General features: G+C 39.3%; 1 protein-coding gene across 1 annotated transcript; it reads right to left on the bottom strand.

Annotated features, from left to right (window-relative positions):
- Nucleotides 1-651: 651 nt before the first annotated feature.
- Nucleotides 652-23,743, bottom strand: neurl1b (neuralized E3 ubiquitin protein ligase 1B). Its single transcript, XM_088343427.1, has 6 exons — nt 23,483-23,743; nt 15,881-16,122; nt 13,423-13,756; nt 6,766-7,500; nt 3,868-3,993; nt 652-3,076 (listed from the first exon to the last, which is right to left on the bottom strand). The coding sequence occupies exons 1-6, from the start codon at nt 23,511-23,513 to the stop codon at nt 2,829-2,831; spliced, it is 1,716 nt and encodes a 571-aa protein (XP_088199553.1). The 5' UTR covers nt 23,514-23,743; the 3' UTR covers nt 652-2,828.
- Nucleotides 23,744-24,359: the final 616 nt, after the last annotated feature.

Below are 24,359 nucleotides of genomic sequence, written 5' to 3' on the forward strand. Positions count from 1 at the left end.
CGAAAGGTAGTAATTTGATTTAATTAAAACATACAATAAAAGTAAAATGTAACCTGACATGTTCGACCCTAATGAGGATAAGCGGTACAGCTGATGAGATGAGATGAGATGTTTATAGTTTAAAACTGCTCGTGCCATTAATGACCACAAGAGGGAGGTAAAGTCCTGCAATCAAGCTCTATTGGAAAGCACAGCAAATACTGTATGAGAGATTACAAAAAAAATGGATTCCAAAATGAACACATGTTAACTTCAGGGCGGTTTAGAGGAGGTCTAGTGTGGTCCTTGGCAGCTGGATGCAGCTTATTTTGGAAGTTTATTTCTTTAATTTTCCCTAATTTAGGATGTTAGTATCGATATCCGGCTGTCTGCAAAGCTTGGACCTTCGAATGCCTTGGCATGGTCTCTTGAGAACTGGACTTGGTGCATTTGGAGGAGTTCTAAGAAACTACTTTACATTTGGAATGTGGGAGGAGAGCAGCAAAAGCACGGGAGGATCATGAATCAAAGGATGTGGCATTGTGTAGCTTGGCTAAAAAAACTTTCATTGAGGTGCTTGCATGTCTTGCGTTGAAACAAAAACATACTGACATTGTTTTTAGATTTGATTTAATTTTCTCTTTATGTGGAAAAGCAGATTTGTTGTTTCCAACAACATCTACACACAAACCCAATTTCATTTATTGTTCACATCCAAAACATTCCATGGAGCTTTTCCTTTTTTTTTCCACAACCATCTTTATTGTACATAAAAATGTGGCCTGAACTGTCGGCTAATCAAGACAAAATAATGATCTAAGGCACTAATAGTCTTATTCGTGTTTTCCAGGTGAAGCGTACAAAAATTTCAGGGTTTCCCCAATGCTTTACAAGCCTGGCAGGACACCAACATTTAGTTGTCCTTCCATCACTTTATCAATGAATAGTAATGGCCAACTGCCATGCAAACTCCTTTTTCCCCTCAGATAACCCCATTGCCATCATCACGGTGTGCATTTCACCCCATTATATGCAGTGGCAGAGGTCTCAAACTCAACTTACCTGGGGGCCACCAAAGCTAGGGTCAGGGTGAGGTTGGGCCAAATCGGATTTGAAAAAAAAAACAAAAACATTCCACTGTTTTCAAATATTTTTTAATTCATTACACAAAGTATGATCTAAAATTAAAAAAAAACATTAAGAATTCTTTAAAAATAAAGCAATCAGTAATAAATGTATTCATAATAAGCTAGGGCTGCACATAAAGATACAGTGTTAATTGTTCAGTAAATGATGTCATTCATTAGAAATAATATATATGATTGATTCAAATAATGAGCAGAAAATACATTAAGTATTATTTAAAAATATGTAAATGTGCCCTGTTTTTAAATACTCTTAGCTTGAAAAATGTCTATTTATTTTACATAAAATACGCTTCACCTAGAGGAAGAGGACATTGCTTCTTGCAAAAAAAAAACTCGTCAAAAGGCTGAAGAAAGAAATAGAAGGAAATTGCGCTTTATGGTCACTTTGAGTCTTATTTGTTCTTATCAATTTTAGCCCTCGATTTTGTTTGCATTACTGAATACCACAACTTCTAGTAGTCAAATATTACACACTGGCCCTTTAACTTTCTTATTAAGGCGAAGCCTCGTATTGAAGGCTGCAAATGGCCCCCTGGGCCTTGAGCTTGAGACCCCTGCGTAATGGTATTAAGCCGTAACATCAAGCAACAAGTAGTTGTTTCAGTACATGTCTCACAATATTAAACCAAATTTGGCCTGGTTGATTTTTTCCTAACCAGGTTTATCAAGTTTCCTAAGGGAAACCCTAGATCAGCAAGGACAACCTTGACATTTGTTATTTTTACAACTACAGTACATGAAGCAACATCAGATTAAAAAAAAACTGATGACAATTAAAACAGTGGCAGGCAACCTTTGTATCACGGACTGGTTTAATGTCTGACAATTTCATTGCGACCCGGAACACAAACTAAATTAGTAATAACAATAATTATAAGCCTACTACTTGGGATCTAGATGATTCTAGGAAACGGCATTAGATTTTATCTCAACATCATTCTATTTTTACCAACATTACGACATTGTCTCACCTTTTTTATCTCGAAGGTGCAGGTGATTTTTCAATCGTTGTACAACGTTGTTTTCACTGAACTCATTCCCATTATACTCCATGGAGCATTCACAAATGCAACAATCACGTCCACCTTCATGGTTAAAAGGCGACACAATGTGATGCGGTGAAAAAAAAAAAATATTGTGATGATTAGATAAAATATAATGCCTTTTCCTATGTCATCAACAGCGCCCTCACTGTCGCGGTTCAATTGACGTTGCATCCAATGTTGAGCAAATGTCAGGGGTATTTTTCGATTGATCAACCTTCTCTAAAATACTGTGGTAAACTTCCGTAAAGCCTCACAAACCTTGAGCTTTCGATGGGGAACAAAATTGTGTGTACACAAATAAATATGGGATAAGCAAAAAGCAAGAGTAACTTGTTTTCTTTTCTTTGCTGCCCAGTACCGAACAACCGGCGGCCTGGTACCGTTCCGCGGCCCGTTGGTTGCCAACCACTGAATTAAAGAACAACTGAACTTAATACTTAGCAACTGTTAACCACCCCAAAAAATACAGGCAGGCAGATAACGTATGCAGTTTGTTTGATAAGATGATTTGCCAGTGAAAATTTTATTTGCCGTGTCCAGAGATGATTAATATAAAAAAATCCCGTATGCACAGATGTTCTCTTATGGCTAATCTTGCAGTTGGCGACCAACTACGCCTGAAAGAATGAAACGAGTGCTTTCACGCCGACAATTTTCACGGCCGGTATGTTTTGATCACATCTTTGATGGGCCTCCTGCAAATGGGGCAGCAAGCGTTGATCTGCCTCTTGAGCTTAAGTCCGCATTCGTAGCACAAGCACATGTGACCACACGTGTAGATGACCGTGTCCACTTCTTGGTCAAAGCAAATGGTGCACTCGCCGTTCTTTTCGCAGGAGGGCCACTGCGGCCCTGCCAGGCCGGGGGAGACTGGAGGGCTAAGGGGGGAGCTGGGAGCGGTCACTGCATGGGAAATAAGAAAGATTTTGTTAAAGAACGTTTGAGGAGATGCTCACATTTTCACAAAGTGTTTCCCAAAACAGTTTGCCGTGAAACTTTGTCTATTATGTGAAGAATCTGTCCAAAGTCATATGTGAAACTAGCTGAATTATCTGTCATCTGGGTTATCAAACAATGTTACACCTTACTTGACACCTTATCATGTTGCAAAATAATCCCTCCATCCATTATCTGCACCGCTTATCCTCAGTAGGGTCACGGGGGTGCTGGAGCCCATCCCAGCTGTCTTCAGGCAGTGGGCAGGGGCACCCTGAACTGGTTGCCAGACAGTCGCAGGGCACATAGAGACAGACGGCTCATTCGCTCATTCACACCTTGGGACAATTTGGACTGGCCAATTACCTGACATGCGTGTTTTTGGAATGTGGAAGGAAACCAGAGTGCCCAGAGGAAACCCACACAAGCACGGGGAGAACATGCAAACTCCACACAGGAAGGTTCTATCTCATGACCTCAGAACTGTGCTGCACATCTGCTAACCATTGCGCTGCCATGATGCAAAATATTTAAAAAAAAATTAACCCCCCAAAAAGGTAAAAGAAATATACTCAATGACAAAATAGACAAATTTGAACTTCTAATGATTTAAATTGTTTTTATAAATTTACAAGAATGTGTCAAACATTGTTCAGGCAAACAGTGTACTTATTTAATCCAATGAAAAAGTCTGCCGTGAATCCAAATGTTGAGAAACACCGCTTTCGCCGATGCATTTTTCTGTGTGCCATTCCCACCTAGAGAGGACTCAGACGCAGAGGAGGATCTATTGACGCTGAAGGCCAGATCGGAATCGCTGTCGTCTGGACTGCTGCTCTGGGAGGTGCCGGGAGATGTGGAGGGAGGACTTGGCTGCAGGGTTCCTGAGTCACAAAGATAAAAACGCTAATGAAGAGGTATGCCGGGATGCCGAAACTCAAGTACGTGTTTTCCCCTTGATGTGCTCTCAACCTTGAACTGTTCGTATTACCCATGATGGAGATGATTATTTTTTAGCGTTATACTGAGAGAGTTTCTTTTTTGATTATTTGATAATGTTGGATCTCAAAATGTGGTTTCCAGATGATGGGAGTTGTAGGATTGGAACAGAAACAGTCAATAATGACTAAACGGGAACATTATATGTGGAGCTCTATAAGTTGTTTTGAACCCAATTAGGAGTTTAGCGGCAGTTTCTCATGCTATGGATTATGGAAACTGTGGCGGGTACATTACTAGCTGGACTTGATCAGAAGTTAAAGTGCTCTGTAGGATGATCAAAAGCCAATTAATTACACTACCTGCAAAACTCAGACTTTGAGTTTTCCCTTGACTTAACTTTCTTTTCTCTAGAATCTAGACCAGGGGTCTCATAACATGGTCTAACTGCCATGTTTTTGTGGTGAACTGAGCCTTTTTTTCTCAACTTCTAATAATTATAACCTGGTAATAACTTAACTAATAACATGATAAGTTGTCATTTTAGAAATGCATATCAAAGTGGTAACCCAATCAGTAAAAGAAAGTGGCTCTCAGCTTCAAAAAGTTGGTGACCCCTAGACATTGAAAAACTGTTCAGAGGAAAATGTTGTCACTCTTGTTTTTGCCTGTATCGAGTTTTCCTTGCTAATTTTGCTCTGATGTTCTTTTGGTAGTCCCCTTGATCGTGTCCCGTGTTCTGCACTTACGACATTTGTCCCTGTTTATTGTTTTTTTTGGATACAATATCAATCTTAGTGTGGGGTGGGCTTCCCCATCCAGATATTTGGAATACGGAGCATGATGTGACCTGGCCCCAACCGCCTTCCCAATCTTGAAAGACTCGTTATCGGTACTTAGAAGTTAACTGCTCTTTATCTGAACTTTGAAGAGGAGTGTGCTGCTACTTGTTGATGGAATTGCTGCAGTGGTCATGGGAACTATTCTTGTGGTCCAGTTTTCAGCTTCTAGGTTCTACACTCGCTTGTCAAACTATCGCTCTATGATTACCATTTGGATGTTTACTTGAGCAGTTTTTTTAGGATTGAATATGCATTTTGTGGTTGTTGTTGCTAAATGTGCATGCTGCCCATTGAGAATTTGATATGTTGGATTTAAACCCTGTACAACGTTTTTATAGCGAGTTCACTATTTCCTTTTTATCGTCTGAATACAAATGGATATATTGTTTTCCCAAACTCAGCATCATATATAATACAAACCAATAAATGATGTCAAATGGACAAACAAAATACTATGTGGTGCTCCACGGCTTTATTTTCTTTCTGTTTGGTATTTATTTTTTCTTTTTGCTGTTTGGGTACGATAGAACTGGTTCCCGCGGCCCCAGAGTTAAAAATAGATCGGTCTGGGTCATTTTAAGCCATTCTCAACGTACCAGGAAATAGCCTCCTCTTAATAAATGTTTTTCACTTAGTCCCTTCCCTTGCAAAAGAAGTAGATTTTTTTTTTTCTTCGCGTCATCCTGTATGGTCCGGGAAAGGGCTTTTTTAAAAACAGAAGGGCATTAAACAATAATAGGTGCTCCATGGCTTTTTTTTTCTCTGTATAGTTTGACCTTTACTGAATTATATTCTATTCTATTTAAGATCCAAGCCTGTTATTTAAAAAAAAAATAGATGGGTGCACCGGTCATGCATACCTTCTGACATGGCCCTGAGGATCATCATTTTAAGTCACCTACCATATTTATGGATTAATCGAAAATTACGGGTGCGCGTTAAACACGAGTGCACGTAATACACAAATAAATGACACAAATAAGTAACGTGCACTCGTGTGTAACACGCACCCGTAGTTTTTTATTAAAAATCCGTGCAAATTCATTGTGCCCTTGCCTTTTCTTCTTTTGTCTCTTTTTTCTTCCCTTTTATGATTTTTTTCCTAGATTTTGTACCTCTGTTTTTTTATGTTTTTAATATTTTAATCTTTTCTTTTTTCATTCATTTTAGATTTTGTTTTTTTTTCCTTTTCTGCTTCTGATTTCCGTTTTTCTCCCTTTTCCTTCTTTTTTCTATTGTTCTTTCTCCTTACTCTTTTTTTCTTATGTTTTCCTATTTCTTTCATTTTATAGATATATTTTATTTTTTTATTTTTTTTACTTTGTTTTTATTTCTTTCATTCACAAGAGGTTGTGGGGGAATAAGAATAAAAAATGGTGCATTTTGGGTCCAATTTGTATTTTTCCTTGGGTTTTTAAGCACTCATTTTTTGTTTCACTACACAATACAGCAACATCTAGTGGGTAAATATTACACATTTTCCTTGACTTTTTGCTTTTTCCATTCCTTCATATATGTCTCTGGTGCTGTGAGTAAAAACAGTGTGACAATGATAAAACATTTAATGCCTTTTCGTATGCCATCTATGACACAAGTGGTCTACTGGTTAGGACTGGGCTCTCTCACTGTCACACTGTGCACCCAATATCCAATGTTTTGCAATTGTGGTCAGCAACACTTTTCAACTGATCAATCATTAGACAATTCGTGTAAAATCTCTTGTATAACTTGCACCCAACCTCCAAGTTCCTTTTTAGGTCCAAAAAAATGAAATGCATGTTATACATGTATAAACACGGTATTTAAAATATAAGATCCCACACAGAACCAGTTTTCTGCCTCCCAATTTGCTCAATTGACATTATCCAAACTTACCAAGTATCCTGAGCCTGTTCACGGCCCCGTGTAGAGCAAAGAAGGCCCACAGCACCTGAGAAGAGTCTACACAAAGCAGCCTGCCACGGGCTACTCCATTCAATCCATGGTGCACCTCCCCGCTGGGTAGCAGACTAAAGCTGAGTACGTCCCCAGAACATGGCATGGGAAAGCCGCGATGCACCACCCAGTACTCCTTACGGTCCAGCAGAACCTCAGGGTCGGCCGGCAAGTCCCCGGCATGCAGGCTGGCCGGGTCGCAGGATGTCAACCCAAACAAGAGCGCCCCAAAGTAAGGCAGACCCAAGTGGCCCACCTCAACGTATAAAGTCTCGCCTGTGTGCAGCGGCCGATCACTAAACACGAGAGTCTGACTGCTATCAAGAAAGTGTATGCAGGCGGCCGAGCGATCGGCGGACAGGATTATGTCGGAGCCTCGGACAGGATGAAAGTGCAAGTCGGCGTCCAGCGGGGAAGGGAGGCTTCGGACCAGCCGGGAGAGTCCCGTGGAGGCAGATGAGGTCGGCGTGGCGGAGGACGAGTTGGACGAACAGTACGGGATGAGCTGAGTGTAAGCGTTGAGCTGGACGTTGGCCATCTTGGCAGCGGCGGCCTGGTTGTTCTCCAACTGATTGTTGCTGTAATTGGCAGAGTCGTGGCTGCTCTGGGGCAGGCAGGCGCTTAGACGGGCCGCGCTCAAGCAGCTCGAGCCCACGCTCTCTGCAAACGTGCTTTCTGTAAGGGACAGAAGGAGAGCGTGACTTGAATATGCAAGGTTCGTCCTCCTGTAAAGTCACTTGCTTTTAACTTTTTGCTTCAAGGTTAAAAATGTGATTTGTGTGTCATTGAGACTTTAGGCTTTTGTTCAGCTCACTATCATCAATTTCACTGAAGTAGAAAAATACAACCCAAATTTTATTGATTTAAAAAAAGAAAAAGAAAATGACCGTAGGACTACTAAGGTTGATTTGTTTTTATTCATTTGGAAGGGAAGGGGACAATCTAATCATTTAGATCAGTGTTTCTCAACTGGTCTGACTTGAGGAACCCCCATTACACCCTAACGATAAGCTGCGACCAAAATGAAGAAAAAAATTCCACATCAATTTATCGGATGAAAAAATTGAGAAGTGTAAAGCAGATAGAATATTTTCACCCTTTTTCAAAGAACCAAATGACATGCAGAACCAAAACGACATCATGCACCGTATATACTCACATGTAAGCCTACATTGCATATAAGCGACTCCCTAAAACTGCTTTAAACTAGCCACCATTCTAAGAGGTTCGTACAATAAATATTACGAATTTGTCTACCTAAACAACTACAATTACTTAAATATGTAGATAATAAAGATTAATAAACTGGTAAAAAGCTTGATATATATATTTTTGAAACCATTTTACTGTACCTTCAGGCAGTTCTTCAATGGCTGATACTGGTACAATATTTTCACATTTCGCAATTATTTCCTCCCTACGACTTGAACATTGTTAATGTTTTCCACTTTTCCTTCCCCTTATCACTAACTTTCTTGAAATCCATTATTGTGCAGAAAAAGAAAACAAAACAAGCAAAATCGCAATAAAATGAGATGTGGTCTCTCTCAAACACAGTTAGGAGGGCGCTGATTGACACGACAAGAAGAAGAGATCGAGCAGGGAATTATCGCCATCTTCTGCTTAATCGACCCTCCGTTTTAGGATATTTTTGCTTAGGCAAAGGCCCGCAACCCACTGAAAACACGTCTGCGGCCCCATTTTGAATCAGATCCACCAGTTGAGAAATACTGTTTTTAGGTTGTTCTAAACAAAATGGTGAATTTGGGCTATTCTACAAAACACTACCTGTTTTCTTCAGGCTGTTTTAAAGAGTCTGCATTTGAAACAAAGTACAAATTCATTTTTTCCCAAATGGTCCACATCTTATTGCTTTTAAACACAATGATTTAATTTTGTTCTTTTTAGACCGTTTTGGGGCATTGTGCCTCCTGATGACACAAAACTCTTATAGAGACCCCTTCAAAAATTATTTTAGACTTCAAGTTATGGATGGCAGATAACTTTCTACAGCTCAACCATGATAAAGCAGAGGTCTTTGTCACCAGCCCTGAAAGTCAGATAGTCAAACTTACCAAAACTACAAGATTTTAGAGTTTCACATTGTGCTAAAAATGTGGGCATTACTTTAGACTCTGATCTCAATTTTATTCCACATATGGAAACTATAACTATTTTTTTATCATCTGAAGAATATAGCCAGAGTTCTCCGATTACTCCGGGAAACAGAGGTGCTGATGCATGCTTTTATATACACTTGTTTAGATCATTGTAGATAGATAGATAGATACTTTGTTCATCCCCGAAGGGAAATTCACATTTCCAGCAGCATCCCTGAGCTGAGAACAATCGAGAACAATCGAAAATAACACGGGAGCTGCTGGAGTGGCTGCCATTCGTGACGGCGCCGGAAGAAACGATTCAATTTGAATCATGTACAAACAAACAAACAATTGAATCATGTACAAACAAACAAACAAACAAAATATTTATGTTTCAATAAGTGGAGTGTTGATAAAATGGGGGGAAAATAATTTCTGATACTGATATAACCAGGTAAAACAAATTTTAAGTTGTAATGCCCTGCTATCCGGTCTTCCCAAAAATAATATACGCACTGAAAGGGTTTGGTTTGATGTCTAAAAAACCTTCCTGGGGCCATCTGCTACGATCATTATCATTGTCTGGATGAGCCTTCATTGGGTCCTCTCCCTCACATGGCTAGTCTGTGCTTTGCCATAATTGAATTCATTTTTATTATTAAATTGTTTTTATTATGATTTTCTTCTTCTCTACCCATCGTGTGTGTATTTGGGGTTTCATGTTGTTGGGTGGGGAAAAAAGAGAGGATTTTATTTGTACGCTGAAATTTTTTATACTGCATTTTTAAGTGTCAATAGTGCTTTACAAATACATTTTGATGTTTAAAGTTTGTTTTGTACAATATAATCTGATTTTTACGAGAGTACTTCATAACATAACACAGTGACACATTTTTGGGGGGAGGATGGAGAAATTACTATTATTTTAAAAATGTTCAACCACTTTTGCAATAAAATGAACACATTTTTACGGGGTGTTTTGGACAAAATTACACTTTTAAAAAATTATTTTGAACGAAATAACAATGTTTGTTCAATGAAATTAACCCGCTTATGGGAGGATTGTTTTATATACAATATTTCATCGAAAAGGTCTTTGTGCAAAACAACACAGGAAAATGGGTGGAATTAACCCAAGTAGTGGATTGATTCACCTTTGACCAGAATTTGATTATTTTTCACCCAATTTTTTTTTTATGTGTACAGTTTGAAAATCACTGTGCTAGTCTATAATTTTAACTATGTTTTCTGGGGTTTGGGGGTTTAAGGAGTTTAAGGTTACATGAACCTGCTATGGACATTTACGTAATGAAAAAATTAAATCGACTCTATCTGTATGAAACCAATGTACATGGAAATAACTGATAGTGGATTTGAAACCACAGCCTAAAACATGCGAGATAGACAGAAATAACCAAATGTCCTTGAATTTGAATGTTCGTTCGTCTGACTTCATATTTCCCAGTTAAATGTTGTTTTTGTTACAGTTCAAAATCTCGAGCTTCCCTAGTCTTATATAACATTCATTGCATAATTTGAAGGGGATTTTTTGAGTTTAATACAAACAACAGCAAAGGACAAATGGGCATTTTACGACCGTTTCCCATGATGTCCCCCCTACCGTATGATCAAACCACTACACTGATGCATTGTAAAGGTTTCGTTACACAAGTGCCATAAACTAATCCTGGGCAAGTCGTGTCTCATTTTCCTTAGCGTCCATTCCTTTATGACTATTTCTAGTGGTGGCGGAGAGCAGATGAGCACATTGGCCCCTCACCAAAGCTCCCGGGATCTGCCGCCTTGACCAAACATGGATATAGCTCCTGTCAGATGGAATATAAACACAGGGCAGGCAGTAAGGGAAATAAAAGGAAATACAAGGGGGCCTAACACACAGCAGTAAAGAAATGGCAAAATTGTGTTGAAGGATTCTTACAGAAAGAGTTAATCAAGACCGAAACTGGCTGGATAGCTTTCTCAGGATTCATACACCATTTTCATAGACAAATTCAAGAACCTTTCAAGGACTTTCAGAGCCAATTTTGCAACTTTTACAGTACCATTAAAACAAGAAGTACGGTGTGAATCATGTATTTTGCGGAGTCACAAATGTATATGCAAATTTCACACGTGATTTTTAATCTCCATGTGCATTTATTAAGACATGATTTTTAAATCTGGACTAAATTGCAAATATAACTGTGGATCAAAAACATGTGTAAACATTTTTGGAGACCAATCTCTCTCTATTTAGGTGTTGGCCAAAATAACAGTAATATGTAGCTTACATTTTCAGTTGCAGGAAGTTCTTCCCATTACCATTTACCATTGGAAAGCTCTTCATTTTTTGCATGGCCCATAATAAATGTCCATAGATGATTCGTAATCCTTGCACTAATACCATTTCAGAGTGCCCTGTTTAGGTTGAACATGCACCTTCCCTTGTGGGAGTAAACCTGAGGGGCGATGACGCTTTAAGAGGCAATGCCATACAAACTAATGCCAGTTGCTGCTAATGATAAGGGAAGAAGAAATGCAATGGCAACGCAAAGCCACCATAAAGCAGTGTAAGCGTCATTTTTAAGCAGATGTGTTGATAATCATTACAACAATTCAAGCACTTATCAATCCTTGAAAACACGACATTATAATTCAACCATTTTCAAGGATTTCTAGCACCTGTACTACCCTACTTTCTATAGGTTGATGCTGTCAACTATATACCCAGTCCAAAGTTGACATTGGAACTGGGCTACGCAGCTGTTCTGTGCCCGCTCTGGAAGCTGCTTAAATTAGCTCTGTATTTATTGACACTTTGTAAATATGTTCATGGGGTTTAACAGTCAACAAAGTCATGTTCAACCAGCATATGCACCAAAGTTGACCTTTTAGATTGGCCCAGTCAGACCAATAAAATACTGTTTTAATCAACTGCCAAAATGCAATATCAGATTCACTTGAGTAAACGAGTACCAATAGTCCTCATAAAGCAATGGTCCTCAAACTTTTTCCTGTGAGGGACACATAACTTTTCCCTTCTGTGATGAGGGGCTGGGTCAGCTTATAATAGAAAAGGTGTAAAGATTGTAGGAGTGCCTAAATGTAAAACATGATTGTTTTTCAGGAAAACACTATCAAATAACCTTTCTGAATTTTTCCCAGAACAGAAGTCAAAAAATAATTAAAAAACCCTATTTATGAAATAAATAATAACCGAATAACACTGCTGGTTCTTCACAGAAATAAAGTTCATCTTCATCATCAGCTTAGTTGTGAGAACACTGAACCACCAGTAGTATAGCTGACTTGCGAAAGGGCAGTACATTTTATCTCATTATCACACTATTTTTACTCACAGTCACAGAGAAGAATTTTAATTATACAATGTCACAATGACAGTAAATTCCATTCTTATTTTCTTTTCTCAGGATTGTAAGTGATAAAAGTATTTTCATTAGTATCTGGTACTGTGACCAATAATAATGTGTTAATGAGATAAAACCCAATGTCTCTCTCTCTCTTTCTCTCAATATATATACATATATATATATATATATATATATATATCTCATCTCATTAGCTGCACTGCTTATCCTCAGTAGGGTCGCGGGGGTGCCGGAGCCCATCCCAGCTATTCTTGGGAAGTGGGCAGGGGACACCCTGAACTGGTTGCCAGCCAATCGCAGGGCACACAGGGACAGACAACTCGCTCTCTCATTCACACCCAGGGACAATTTGGACCGGCCAATCCACCTGAAATGCATGTCTTTGGAATGTGGGATGAAACCGGAGTGCCCGGAGGAAACCCACGCAAGCACAGGGAGAACATACAAACTCCACACAGTAAGTCCGATAGCTGGATTTTAATCCACACAGGAGGTTCCCAAGACCTTAGCACTGTGCCGCACACGCTCTAACCACTGCCCCGCCGTGCTGCATACATACATATATATATATATATATATATATATATATATATATATATATATATATACATACATATTTTTATAATCAGCAATAGTAAAACAACAAATGACTAATGGTGTTTCAATTGATGTGAAAATATATATCCTGCAACCTATTTTAGAATTATTTTTTCGCTGCTACATGTTATTGCAATTCTTTTCATTGCACTACTGTTAAGATGCACTATTCTATCATTGCAGACTTATTCTAACATAGGCCAGTCATTAAGCACTACTTTGTAAATAGTTTTGCCTATGTGTCCTGACAATCTTTATTTTTATTTTTTTATTTTAAGTCTTTATTTCATGTTTACCTTGCATTGCCAAGTCTAATCTTGTCGCATACAATGTTTCAAAACGTTGATATCAATGACAACAAAGATAGTTCAATTAAATTAAATTCATGAATATCACAAGTGGTCTATTACCTTGATGCATTCATGTCAGATTACATTAAATCAGTGGAATAATATCCAAAACCAAAAATGTATCCTAAGTATTATTTTAATACTGTTTCAATATTTTACCAAGCAGCGTGACCTCCTGCGTGATGCCATAGATGTCAATGATTGCCCAGAGCGGGCAGCCGATGCTGAGGCCGCAGTGGAAAAGGATCGGCTCGCCATCATTGATGCTGTAAAACACCCTGCCGTGACGATCAGCCCAGAACGCCAGCACGCTGTCCTTTAGGGCAAGTCTCTCAGGTAGCGCCTTGGCCCAGTAGCCTGGCCGAGTCACCAAATCTGGACACGCGTATTTGGGGATGTCGGATATAACCAAGTCGCTCGGGTCCAGACTGGTGAAGCCAAAGCGAAGAGCTCCGCTCCAACCGCTGTGCACACCGGTGAGACGAAGCCGCACCTGAAATAGAAACAATAATCAATCCATCCATCCATCCATTATCTGCACCGCTTATCCTCAGTAGGGTCGCGGGGGTGCTGGAGCCCATCCCAGCTATCTTCAGGCAGTGGGCAGGGGACACCCTGAACTGGTTGCCAGCCAGTCGCGGGCACACAGGGAAAGACAACACTCGCTCATTCACACCTAGGGACAATTTGGACCGGCCAATTAACCTGACATGCATGTTTTTGGTAATGTGGGAGGAAACCGGAGTGCCCGGAGGAAACCCATGCAAGCACGGGGCGAACATGCAAACTCCACACAGGAAGGCTGGTAGCTGGATTTGAACCCATGACCTCAGAACTGTGCCGCACACGCGCTAACCACTGTTCCGCCGTGCTGCCCTAATAATCAATCCATGTATTTTCAAACAGACAAACTTTGTAGTAAATTTTGGATTACTTTGTTAATGGTACGGGGGTGGCACGGTGAATGACTGCTCAGCACATCTTGCTCACAGATCAGCAGTCTTATGTTCAATTCCAGCTATTGGGCTCCCTATGCGTAGTTTGCATGTTTTCCCTATTAATACAAACGTTTTCTCCAGAAAATCCGGTTTCTTACCACGTTCCAAAATCATGAACGGCAGGTTGATTTGTGACTCCAAATTGTAAGGAGTTATGGATGGTACGGATGTGTCTATGTGTGCTCTGTGATTGGCTGGCAACCAGTCCTAGGTGTCCTTGCCAGCTGCCCAATGTCAGCTGGGATAGGCTCCAGGGACCCTATGCTGAAATGAATGAATAGGTATTGTTCTGTTCCCTGCGGTGTCAGAAAATTTGCGGAGTTTAATCATTATCTCTAAAAGTAAGAATAATCCCCTGACTGAGAACATCAACCTCCAACATAATCGCTTTCAATGAGACCCCAAACCAATTTTTTTGTAAAATAAAAACTGAAATCACAATGGTTAGCTGACCAATAAAGTAGTGTTGAAAAAAACTGATTTTAGCAACACAATTTCAGAATTGTTTTTGATTTTCATTTGCACAGCCTACCATAGAATAAATTTAAAAAATTGTCTTTTTTTTTAATAAGCTGACATTTTGAGGATTTGAAGAATTTCTTATCCAAAAGGTACATGATCTGAACAAGTAACTGATCAAAAATATAGTGCATTTAGTTCTGCAGTTGTTGATTAATCATTTGGGTTTTTTTGTCGGTTTTGCAGAGTAAATTGTGTCACTACATGTTCGCGCACCAATGCCTTATACAGTTCAGTGGAATCTCGATTTAAATAACTTAGTTGAAGGAGTCATCTGTTAAAACAGCTAGTGCGTAGAATATTTTAATTTATTCAACAAAATCCCAATATAATAGAAACTTTTTTTAAATACTACTTAGGTTAGGGAAGGGTAAAAGTGTCCATCTGGTGGCATTTTTGGCTTGGTAATGTTCTCTTATTTTCACTTGCATTACAAATAAAAATATATTGTCAATAGACATGTTTACTTTTGGCTCGAAATCAACATTTATTTATATTGATAGGTCCAGACTATATATGGTTATTTTAAGTTAGATCTATACTTACAGCAGATACTAAGCTACAGTCTATCTTAAATTAAATTTCTGCTTACGTGGCCTCTGCATTTGTTTATACGTTGCTTTTTCTTGGAAAGCGTCCTCTGCCAACATTGGCATATTTCAGCCTGCTGTAGTTTACCGTAAGTCATTTTGTTTATGACAAGAGAGCAGTACAACCCAGAAATGAATGACCTGTCCCTGTCTGTTAATAGCGGATAAATCTGGAGCCAGCATAACTAATAATAAATGTTCCACTGTATTTTGCCTTTAACTCAAGTTCATAATGTGCTGTATTCTAAATTGGAAACAGTCAACATGTAAAACATAGCCAATGTGCATGTGCATTAACAGTATTTCATACTTTTAGCCATCTCAGTTATGTTTGTTCTACTAGTCAGATTGTGTGGTACTTGCTCAAGCTTTACCTATTTGTTATTGGAACAGGGCAAAAATTTGATAATTATTGTTCACCAATGGCCATTTTCTATTGCATTCACAGTCACCAGGAAGTTTGCGCAAAGTTTGATAATGAACTTTTACGTACAACGAAAGCAAACTGACCTTTTCGTAGAGATGGACAGGCCTGAGACTAAAGGTGATTCCATTGCAGAAGCTGTTTTTGCGAGTGGCACGTCGAAGCTGCCCATCAAGCCTGACGTTCTTGCCTTTGGCATGAGGGTGAAAGCGGGGTGACTCCAAACTAATGCTAGCTGGATGTGTGGATCTTCTCTCAAATCCGGTGCTATTGCCGGGCAAGGTGTAGTACTGCCTGCTGGTCACTGTCCGGTTTTGCAGCGTTGCATCTGTAAATTTCAAGTAAAATTTGAGAAAATTTGTCTGCTTTAAAAATAAATTTGACCATAAGGTCAAATCCTTGGAGTTGAAATGGGTTGGGAAAAAGAATCCATCAGATAACTATACTCTGAAAACAAAAGTAGGCCAGTTGTGAGTTAAAAAAAAAAACACTGTTTAATCTAATGACCCCAAATACTGTCCAAACACACTGGCTTTCTCACAATGCGCCACACTGCCCTGGTTGGGAATCCTTTTTAGAGGGCAGAGGCCAAGCGTGTAAAAAAGCCCACACAGTCTTTGACATTTCCTTTCCCACACTGACACTGTGCACCTCTCCACTGCTTTTCTGAATATGTTACTAGGCTCACAATGTATTCATTCAACCAAATGCTGCCGTTGTACAAAACAAAAGAATGCAGTATTCTTGTTTGGTTTTATTTTGACACTGATCAAAGTTCTGCATGAAATGAAATCTGTGAAAATGAATTACCATATTTAACAAAGGCTTAGCGTATAGGCATTGAGTAAGAATACACGATAAGAACCTGACAAAGCACTTAAGGCCGTTAATGCTTTTATGTACTTCCTAAAAATCTTTGATCTGTCACTGATTTGATCTATTGTTGACATCACGTCACATACAGAAATGTTAGCTATATTTGATTTTAATTGTAGAGTACTTTATTGAATATTTACCAAATTGACAAATCATAATAAAAACACAAGGCCCCTTGGTTTACAACTTTAATCCTTGATGTTTGAATCTTCCAAACACAGTTAAGTACCGCTAGAAGTGGAAGCACTTACAGAAGTGGAAACACTGTTAAGTGTTAACTATAGTGGTGGGCCGTGCACATTCCATACCTAGGCCTTCAGTAGTGCTACATGTGAATCAATCTAAACCTGAGTAATTATTTTATGGCTCTGAAATATTTACTGTAGCTACATCTGTGACATATGTAATACATGATCAACAATAACCTCATAAAATTGCAATGTTTTATATATGTATATATGTATATATGTGGTTGGTTGGATCCCTTAACCACTATCCACCTTTTACTCACCAAAATCCTTTTTATTTGTGCACAGAATCCATTCTTTTATTTCCTCAACAGGGATACAAATACTGTGCTGTACAGATTTTCTGTGCCTTTCAGTTCCATCAAGAAATTATTTTCTATCGCCATTGAGCCTGTCCAGTCATTTTTCTGGCGTACGTTTTTATTCGATTTAAGGCTGGAAAAGTCCGTTTGACTGAAGTAGTGGACCATTACTGGCCCCCAGCCAATCATAGTTTTCTAGACCAACCGCTGACGTTTCCCAAGGCTCCTTAGCATTTGATGCCTCACCAACTCAGGGCCTGTAGAGCTGATTGTGAAAGCCTTCGGGTTTATCCTGACCCTGGCAACAAGTTATGGCTGAAATGTAGGTAATGGTGAACTGCTTAAATATTAAAGTACACATCTGAAGGCAGCGCACCAAGGGACAAACAAAGGAAGGAAACTGACGGACAATTTTGACTTATTTAATAACTATTCATGTACACATTCATGACATCACGTGATCCAGATATTTTTAAGGCCGGCAAAGAAGGCTTTGCAGCCCCTGACAGCCCACCACTGCTTCATTCCAAATATTACCTCCAAGCAAAAAGACTATTTTAAATCTAGCAAGGAACAGGTCGTGTCGTGTGGGACAATCACGTGATGGGAAAGTCACGTCTCATGCGCCGGTGTTGATCTTATTTATGTACTAAGACAGACAACATCCATAGCCAGTAGCATAAACAAACTCAATAGCCCTTTTATCATCTGATCATACTCCAAGAAAGATTCCCACTATTCAAAGGCTTTATCTTTAATCTTGTGGTCATACAATACACGCCCTAAGACATGACATTATGTTAAAATTAATCAAACAAGGATGATTCGGCTCCTTTTTTTTTTTATTTATTTTTTTTGGTACTGGATCAAATTGAGCTGTAGATTATTATAGAGGCAGCCTTTTTGCAGAAGAAAAATATGTGAATCACTTTAGGAATTTGGCATTTGCATACAAGGATTGGAGATGAAAGCACATACATTGTGTATTCTTTAAAGTGATTTTATGATGTGATATTTAATGACATGCAAACCTATCAAAGATTAAAGGTTTCATTCAACAACAATAATACAAATAATGTTAATGTTAAATTGTTCGATTTACATTTTATTTTCCCCTTACAGTAACAAATTGGATATAACAGAACATCAATGGCTATTTTTAAAGGTGGTGTCCGTAACTTCAACACTTGCTCATGCCATCTTCTGGCTGAAATCATCATTGCAGCCTCTGTCAAGTTGCTTAAGTTGCACATGCAATTCTCTTAGATGTGCTTTAATCTTTTGGGAGGGGTTAGGTTGGCGTTTGGAATGTATTTAAAACAGTCATTTTCTTACTTTCACCATTTTCATCCTAGAATGATAGACAACCTAGAGCACGCGCATGAAATCATTCCCCACATGCCTCTCCTATGCTTCCTTCCTTTCAGCCTGCCTCGTCCCGGAACACCAATGATAAAAGCAGATAAATGCTGTATTTTTTTTTAAAGGTTCTTTGAATTTAGTTGGGCACTGTTAACATATACTTCATAGAGAAAATATAGAATTTAAACCTTTAAGGACACCTCAAGCTACAAACCTAATTTCTAACACTTAAACAAATTGACAATTTGTTTTAAAAAATAAAGTTGCTCCCAGCTCTTTTATAAATAGAAACTGTATGTATTGCCACAGACAAAACAGTGGTGGCTAGAGAAAAACTGTTTCTACGTACAGGTATATTTGTTATTTATTTGAAAAAAAAACGAAAGGTTATTAAAGCAACAGTAAGTAATGTTTACAAAGCAATATCTGTTTTTTGGGTGTTATAATTTCACGATTAGTTACATTAGAGGACCACATACACAAGATACATAATAGGCTGAAAATCTGGTACAAATCTAATGAGATGAACGTATATGGTTAACATCTGGAGAACTTTGCCTTGCTCCACAGCCAGGTGTGCAACGAAATTTATGAAGTGCCACGATGTTTTAAAATGTACTTTGCACCGGTGTATTTTAGCAGCTTTATTTTCCTAATAGAATGTCTGAATGGGCAATGAAACGTTTATGATAAAACATGTTTCCCTATATACAGTAAAAATGTCACAGTGCTCAGAAAAATCTCCCCTAATAGTTAATAACATTTGGCAAAGTTCCGCTCATTTTAGAATTGGGTTACATTAGGGCAATTGAGATTTGAATACACCAAGATTTTTTCCTACAAAAACTACTCATAAGCGATGAGCTCTATCAGTTTATTGAAAATTCAGTTTATTCAAAACTTAAAATAGAAGAAAAAAGGGCCAGCGGGTATTAAAGCCTGGCCAAATAACTCAATTTGAGGGACCAAGCCAAAAGCAAACACTAATTTTCAAATATTTTATTTTTAGGGACTCGGGAGAGAAGGGCTTCTCTGGGTTCGTTAACGCGTACAGATGCGGGCTGTGCAGAGAGGGCCGGAATCCATCATGCCGATCATCCACAAATAAAAAGAATCAAATAACAATGACGGGTGGACAATTGAAAAAAAGAATTTGGGTCGCTAGATGCCAATGCTAGCTGTTAACTCTAGTTGCTAATGCTACTAAAGTTTGTGACAGTGTCTGTGATTTCAGTAGCTTAAGTAAAAGCTTGTTTGTAATGCTGTGCTTGTTGCAGCTAGCGACCCCTTAAGCAATGACAATACAGATAAAAAAATCTAACAGCTAACCGCTAAAGTTTGGAATAATTATTTTCGCAGGATATTTTGTGCATTCATTTACCGTTTTCCAAATGTTTAAATTGAGAAGATTGATGCTTGAAGCTGACTCAGTAACGCTATTATTAAAGCACTGTCAGTTGCCTATATTTCCAATTTTAGGAAAAGTGGCCTAATTTAAAATCAACAAAAGCGTTTTTAAAGAGAATTGGATGGAAATACAATAACGTGCAAAATCTATTAACCATAAACAACATTTTGTTCAAGGAGAAGTATCGTACAGCAAAAAAGAATAAGGTCTCCGCTGTATGATACAATATTTTATCAAACTAATCTCAGGGAAAACCTTCTCGCGGGTCACGTCTGGTCTGCAGTTATTGACTATGACATATGTGTTTTAGAAGATCGATTATGAAAGTCTTTTCAAAGTACGCTACTCCCATTCTTTGCTTCTCTTGGTTATTTTATTGTGATTTATTGGCCGTTTTTATTTCTATTTCATTTTTACCATGCTGCATGTCTTTCAATAGAGCTTAGTGACCCCCAGGTCACTGGTCTATATACAAAGAAAAACCCTAAATGGTCACCTGAACATACCCAACATTGCATTTCTTCAAGATGAACAGAGATTTATTCAGGGAACAGTATGTCAAGACAAGCGCAAGACAATGTAACACGTAATTCAGTTGATGTACTCACATCTAAGGACATTGTTATTATTAGCAAGGCCTTTGTTCTCTTTCCTCTGGAGGCTACAGTCCCTGATCAGCATTTTCAATTCCATTAGTCGAGAGGTTTGACGGACGGAATACGAATTTCACTCGTTTGTTTTGTTTAAAACTTTTCTTCACTGAATTTTTTATTACTGCTGTGATTCTGTTAAGATACTGACCATCATTCCATGAAAAAACATTGAATCCATATGGAAAATGTCTTCTATGCCAAAAATGAATGCCTTTGCCCCCACCAAACAGTGACTAATTGAGTTCAAACCCACGCGTCGGCAGGGTTCTGGTAGCATTATCCTTATTGTATCAAGCTCGAGTTGAGGCGTGGGAGTGCGACAGGCAGTAAATCAAAGCATCGGGATCTGAGTATTAAGTGATGTCTTTGTGTAAGGGCAAAAACAGTTGAAGGAAGTGACTTTATTACCGTAAACATGTCTTGTGTTCGTTAGGACATTGGTCAATCGGAGAGTTATGGAACAAATTTGTTCTGTTCACCTTGCTGTCTTTGTAATCTTATCAACAGACAATAGTAATTTGTTTTTTTTTTTTTTCCAGTTTTTATTGCTTTTCTGGTCGGCAAATATATTCGGTCTAAACAATGTGCCACAATGGCCATTTGTTCTCTCCAGTGTCAAAGGTAAGCTTCAAACCCCACGATGGGCAAGAATCAAATCGTAAAATATTTAAAAGTTTAATTACTTTAATATTTGTGTGGGGGCATTGTTCATAACTTTAAATGAACTTTGGTTCCATTGGCCGGTTATTTAATTACCATGCACCCTTTTAGAGCAGATTGGGTTACTTTGCCTCAGGGTTGGGTTAAAGATTTACTTTGCAAAATTAATTTGATATGTTAAGGGGAGGGCAGCCTGGTGACGCAGTGGTTAGCGTGTCTGCGGCACAGTTCTGAAGTCATGGGATCAAACCTTCCTGTGCGGAGTTTGCATGTTCTCCCCGTGCTTGCGTGGGTTTCCTCCGGGCACTTCCACATTCCAAAAACATGCATTTTAGGTTAATTGGCCGGTCCATTCTTCCTCATGCCATGAGGCTCTTTAACTCCACTCGGCGGAGTAAAGCCCCACATTAAACCACACCCCCTACATTGCATATTACCGTACTTTTATTGCAGTGTGTATTTCATGTAGCACTATTTAAATACTCTATACAACACGCTACAGTGGGTATTAGCACGTCACATTGGGTATATTGTATTCCTTTTGCTTTATTATTGTATTGTTCTCAGCGAAGGGATGCTGCTGGAAATGTGAATTTCCCTGCGGGGATGAATAAAGTATCTATCTATCTATCAAATTGTCGCTAGGTGTGAATGAGCGAGTGAGTTGTCTATCTCTGTGTGCCCTGCGACTGGCTGGCAACCAGTTCAGGGTGTCCCCTGCCCACTGCCTGAAAATGACTGGGATAGGCTCCAGCACCCCCGAGACCTTACTGAGGATAAGCCGTGCAGATAATGGATGGATGGATGTTAAGGGGACAGTGTAAGAAATGGTTTAATAAATTATTCATTAAGACAACATTGATTCAAATGAGGCAGCACGGCAGCGCAGTGGTTAGCGCTTGTGCGGCACAGTTCATGTCATGGGAACCTGTCGTGGGTTCAAATCCAGCTCCAGACTTCCTGTGCGGAGTTTGTATGTTCTCCCCGTGCTTGCGTGGGTTTCCTCCGGGCACTCCGGTTTCCTCCCACGTTCCAAAAACATGCATTTCAGGTGAATTGGCCGGTCCAAATTGTCCCTAGGTGTGAATGAGCGAATGAGTTGTCTGTCCCTGTGTGCCCTGCGATTGGCTGGCAACCAGTTCAGGGTGTCCCCTGCCCACTGCCCGGAGATGGCTGGGATGGGCTCCAGCCCCCCCCGCGACCCTAATGAGGATAAGCGGTACGGCTAATGAGATGAGAGAGATGAGATGATTCAAATGATAAGCAAGAACGATCTAATACTTTAAAATACTCATATGTGCAGGAATTAAAATGTGTTTTACACAAAATGAGCCATGAGCCATCTCCTGGCTTGTGTCATAAATGCAGCCTGAGTCAGCTCGTTCATGATGTGCGTGCAAATATGTGCATTTCTTAGACGTGTTTAAATAAAATCTTTTTTCATCTTTTTGGGGGTTTAGGGTGGTGTTAGTACTCAACTTGAAGTAGGCCTTTTCTACTTTCACCATTATCATGCTACACTAACAGACAAAAAGACCAGCATGGGACCAGCATGACGTCAGACTCCAGCACTCTTCCTATCTCCCATTTCTCTTACCTAATTCCGCCTCGAACAGCTTTGCTAAAGGTTAGATAAAAGCCGATAGGTGCAGTGGCGGATAATCAAATGGGCTCTTTTTAACTCAATTGGGAATTGTTAACACATTCTTGTGGAGAAAATATTTAACTTTGACATTTTTAAAGACACCTCAAATCAAGCACCCCATCTTTATGTAGTTAAGAAGTTAAGAAATGTTGATGAAGAGTAATGCCATCATAAATTACGATATATTTAAAGTGATATAAACTACGTAACCTATTGTGCATTCAAGATTAGACTTTCTAGTCGTTTTTCGACTGTCCTATCTTAAACTGTATCGTTTGTCTTATACTACTATGGAAAAACAAAGGCAAAAAACGAAAGTTGACCCCCAGCTGCATATCGCCACCCAAATTGTTGTATTTGTCCACTATTTGCGTGCAACAGATGATAACGACAACAGTGACTGCGGGGCGCTCCACCGGAATCACGCTCATCTCCCCCCCGTGATGCGCTCATCGCGTCCAAAACATTAAACGAGTGGAAGAACAGCTCCAAAATGAGCGCATTTACGCGCACAACCATTATCAAAAACCTCACCTATCAACGGCTTGGGCGTCGTGTTCCCCATTATGTCCACAAATTCCCGGCACCGGCTGCGAAATTAATCCAGTTTATCGTGGCACGCTTCGTCGGCACATCCATGTGTATAGTATCCTCCCTCTTTTTCTCTCTCCCTCTTTCTCGCTTTGTCCTTCTCTCGCGCTTTCTCGTCTCTCTCTCCAACGATGACGAGAATCTGCGTAAAATTCGGTAAAAAACTAAAGCCAAGATGCGTGCGTCTTGTGCGTGATCTCAGTTCCGCGTGGTCGCGAGGCGGGCAGCGCGCAAAAGACAACCGCCCCCCCTCCGCCCCTAAAGCGTTCCAGCAATAACGCAACGAGCAACGCTCCAGACTCAATCTAAGGAACTGATAAAACCAGTGTTGGGCTTATTTCTGGAAATAAAAGTAATGAATTGCAGGAAATAATAACTTACTTTTCAAATAATTTATTTTTCCCGACGGATAACTGACATCCTAAAGTAGTGCATTAAGTAGTAGTAGTGAAACTAACTATTTACAAAGAACCGTGTAAAACTGCTTAAAATAGCCACATAAAATTAATAAAAGAAAACATGTCCACCAATTTAGGCAATTTTGGGAGCTTGCAAACGAACACATCCGAGTCACTCCATATCCATTTTGTCTTCAAACCACTAGAATATTAACTTCCTTCTGTCAGAACCAGAACAGATAGAGGACCCAATCACGTGACGTTCTCACACCAGCTTTTTATTTTATGGGGATGCACGTTAGGAAGCCGGTCTGGCGTGGAAGAACAGGACGCCAGAGACTGACGAGATCGATAACGAATCAGGGTAACGAAAATAAACAGGAGAAAGGAGACGGGAACCAAAATTGGAGAAACTAACCAAC

The sequence above is a fragment of the Urocampus carinirostris genome, chromosome 9 (genome assembly GCF_059441175.1).
Source record: "Urocampus carinirostris isolate Australia breed hairy pipefish chromosome 9, RoL_Ucar_1.0, whole genome shotgun sequence".
Classification (NCBI taxonomy): Eukaryota; Metazoa; Chordata; class Actinopteri; order Syngnathiformes; family Syngnathidae; genus Urocampus; species Urocampus carinirostris.

Coding starts and splice junctions, on each gene's coding strand:
- neurl1b (XM_088343427.1), bottom strand. CDS start 23,513: ATGGGGAACACGACGCCCAAGCCGTTGATAG. Junction 13,757..15,880: donor CTGTCCATCTCTACGAAAAG/GTCAGTTTGCTT, acceptor TTTCTATTTCAG/GTGCGGCTTCGTCTCACCGG. Junction 3,994..6,765: donor GAACAGGCTCAGGATACTTG/GTAAGTTTGGAT, acceptor TTTGTGACTCAG/GAACCCTGCAGCCAAGTCCT.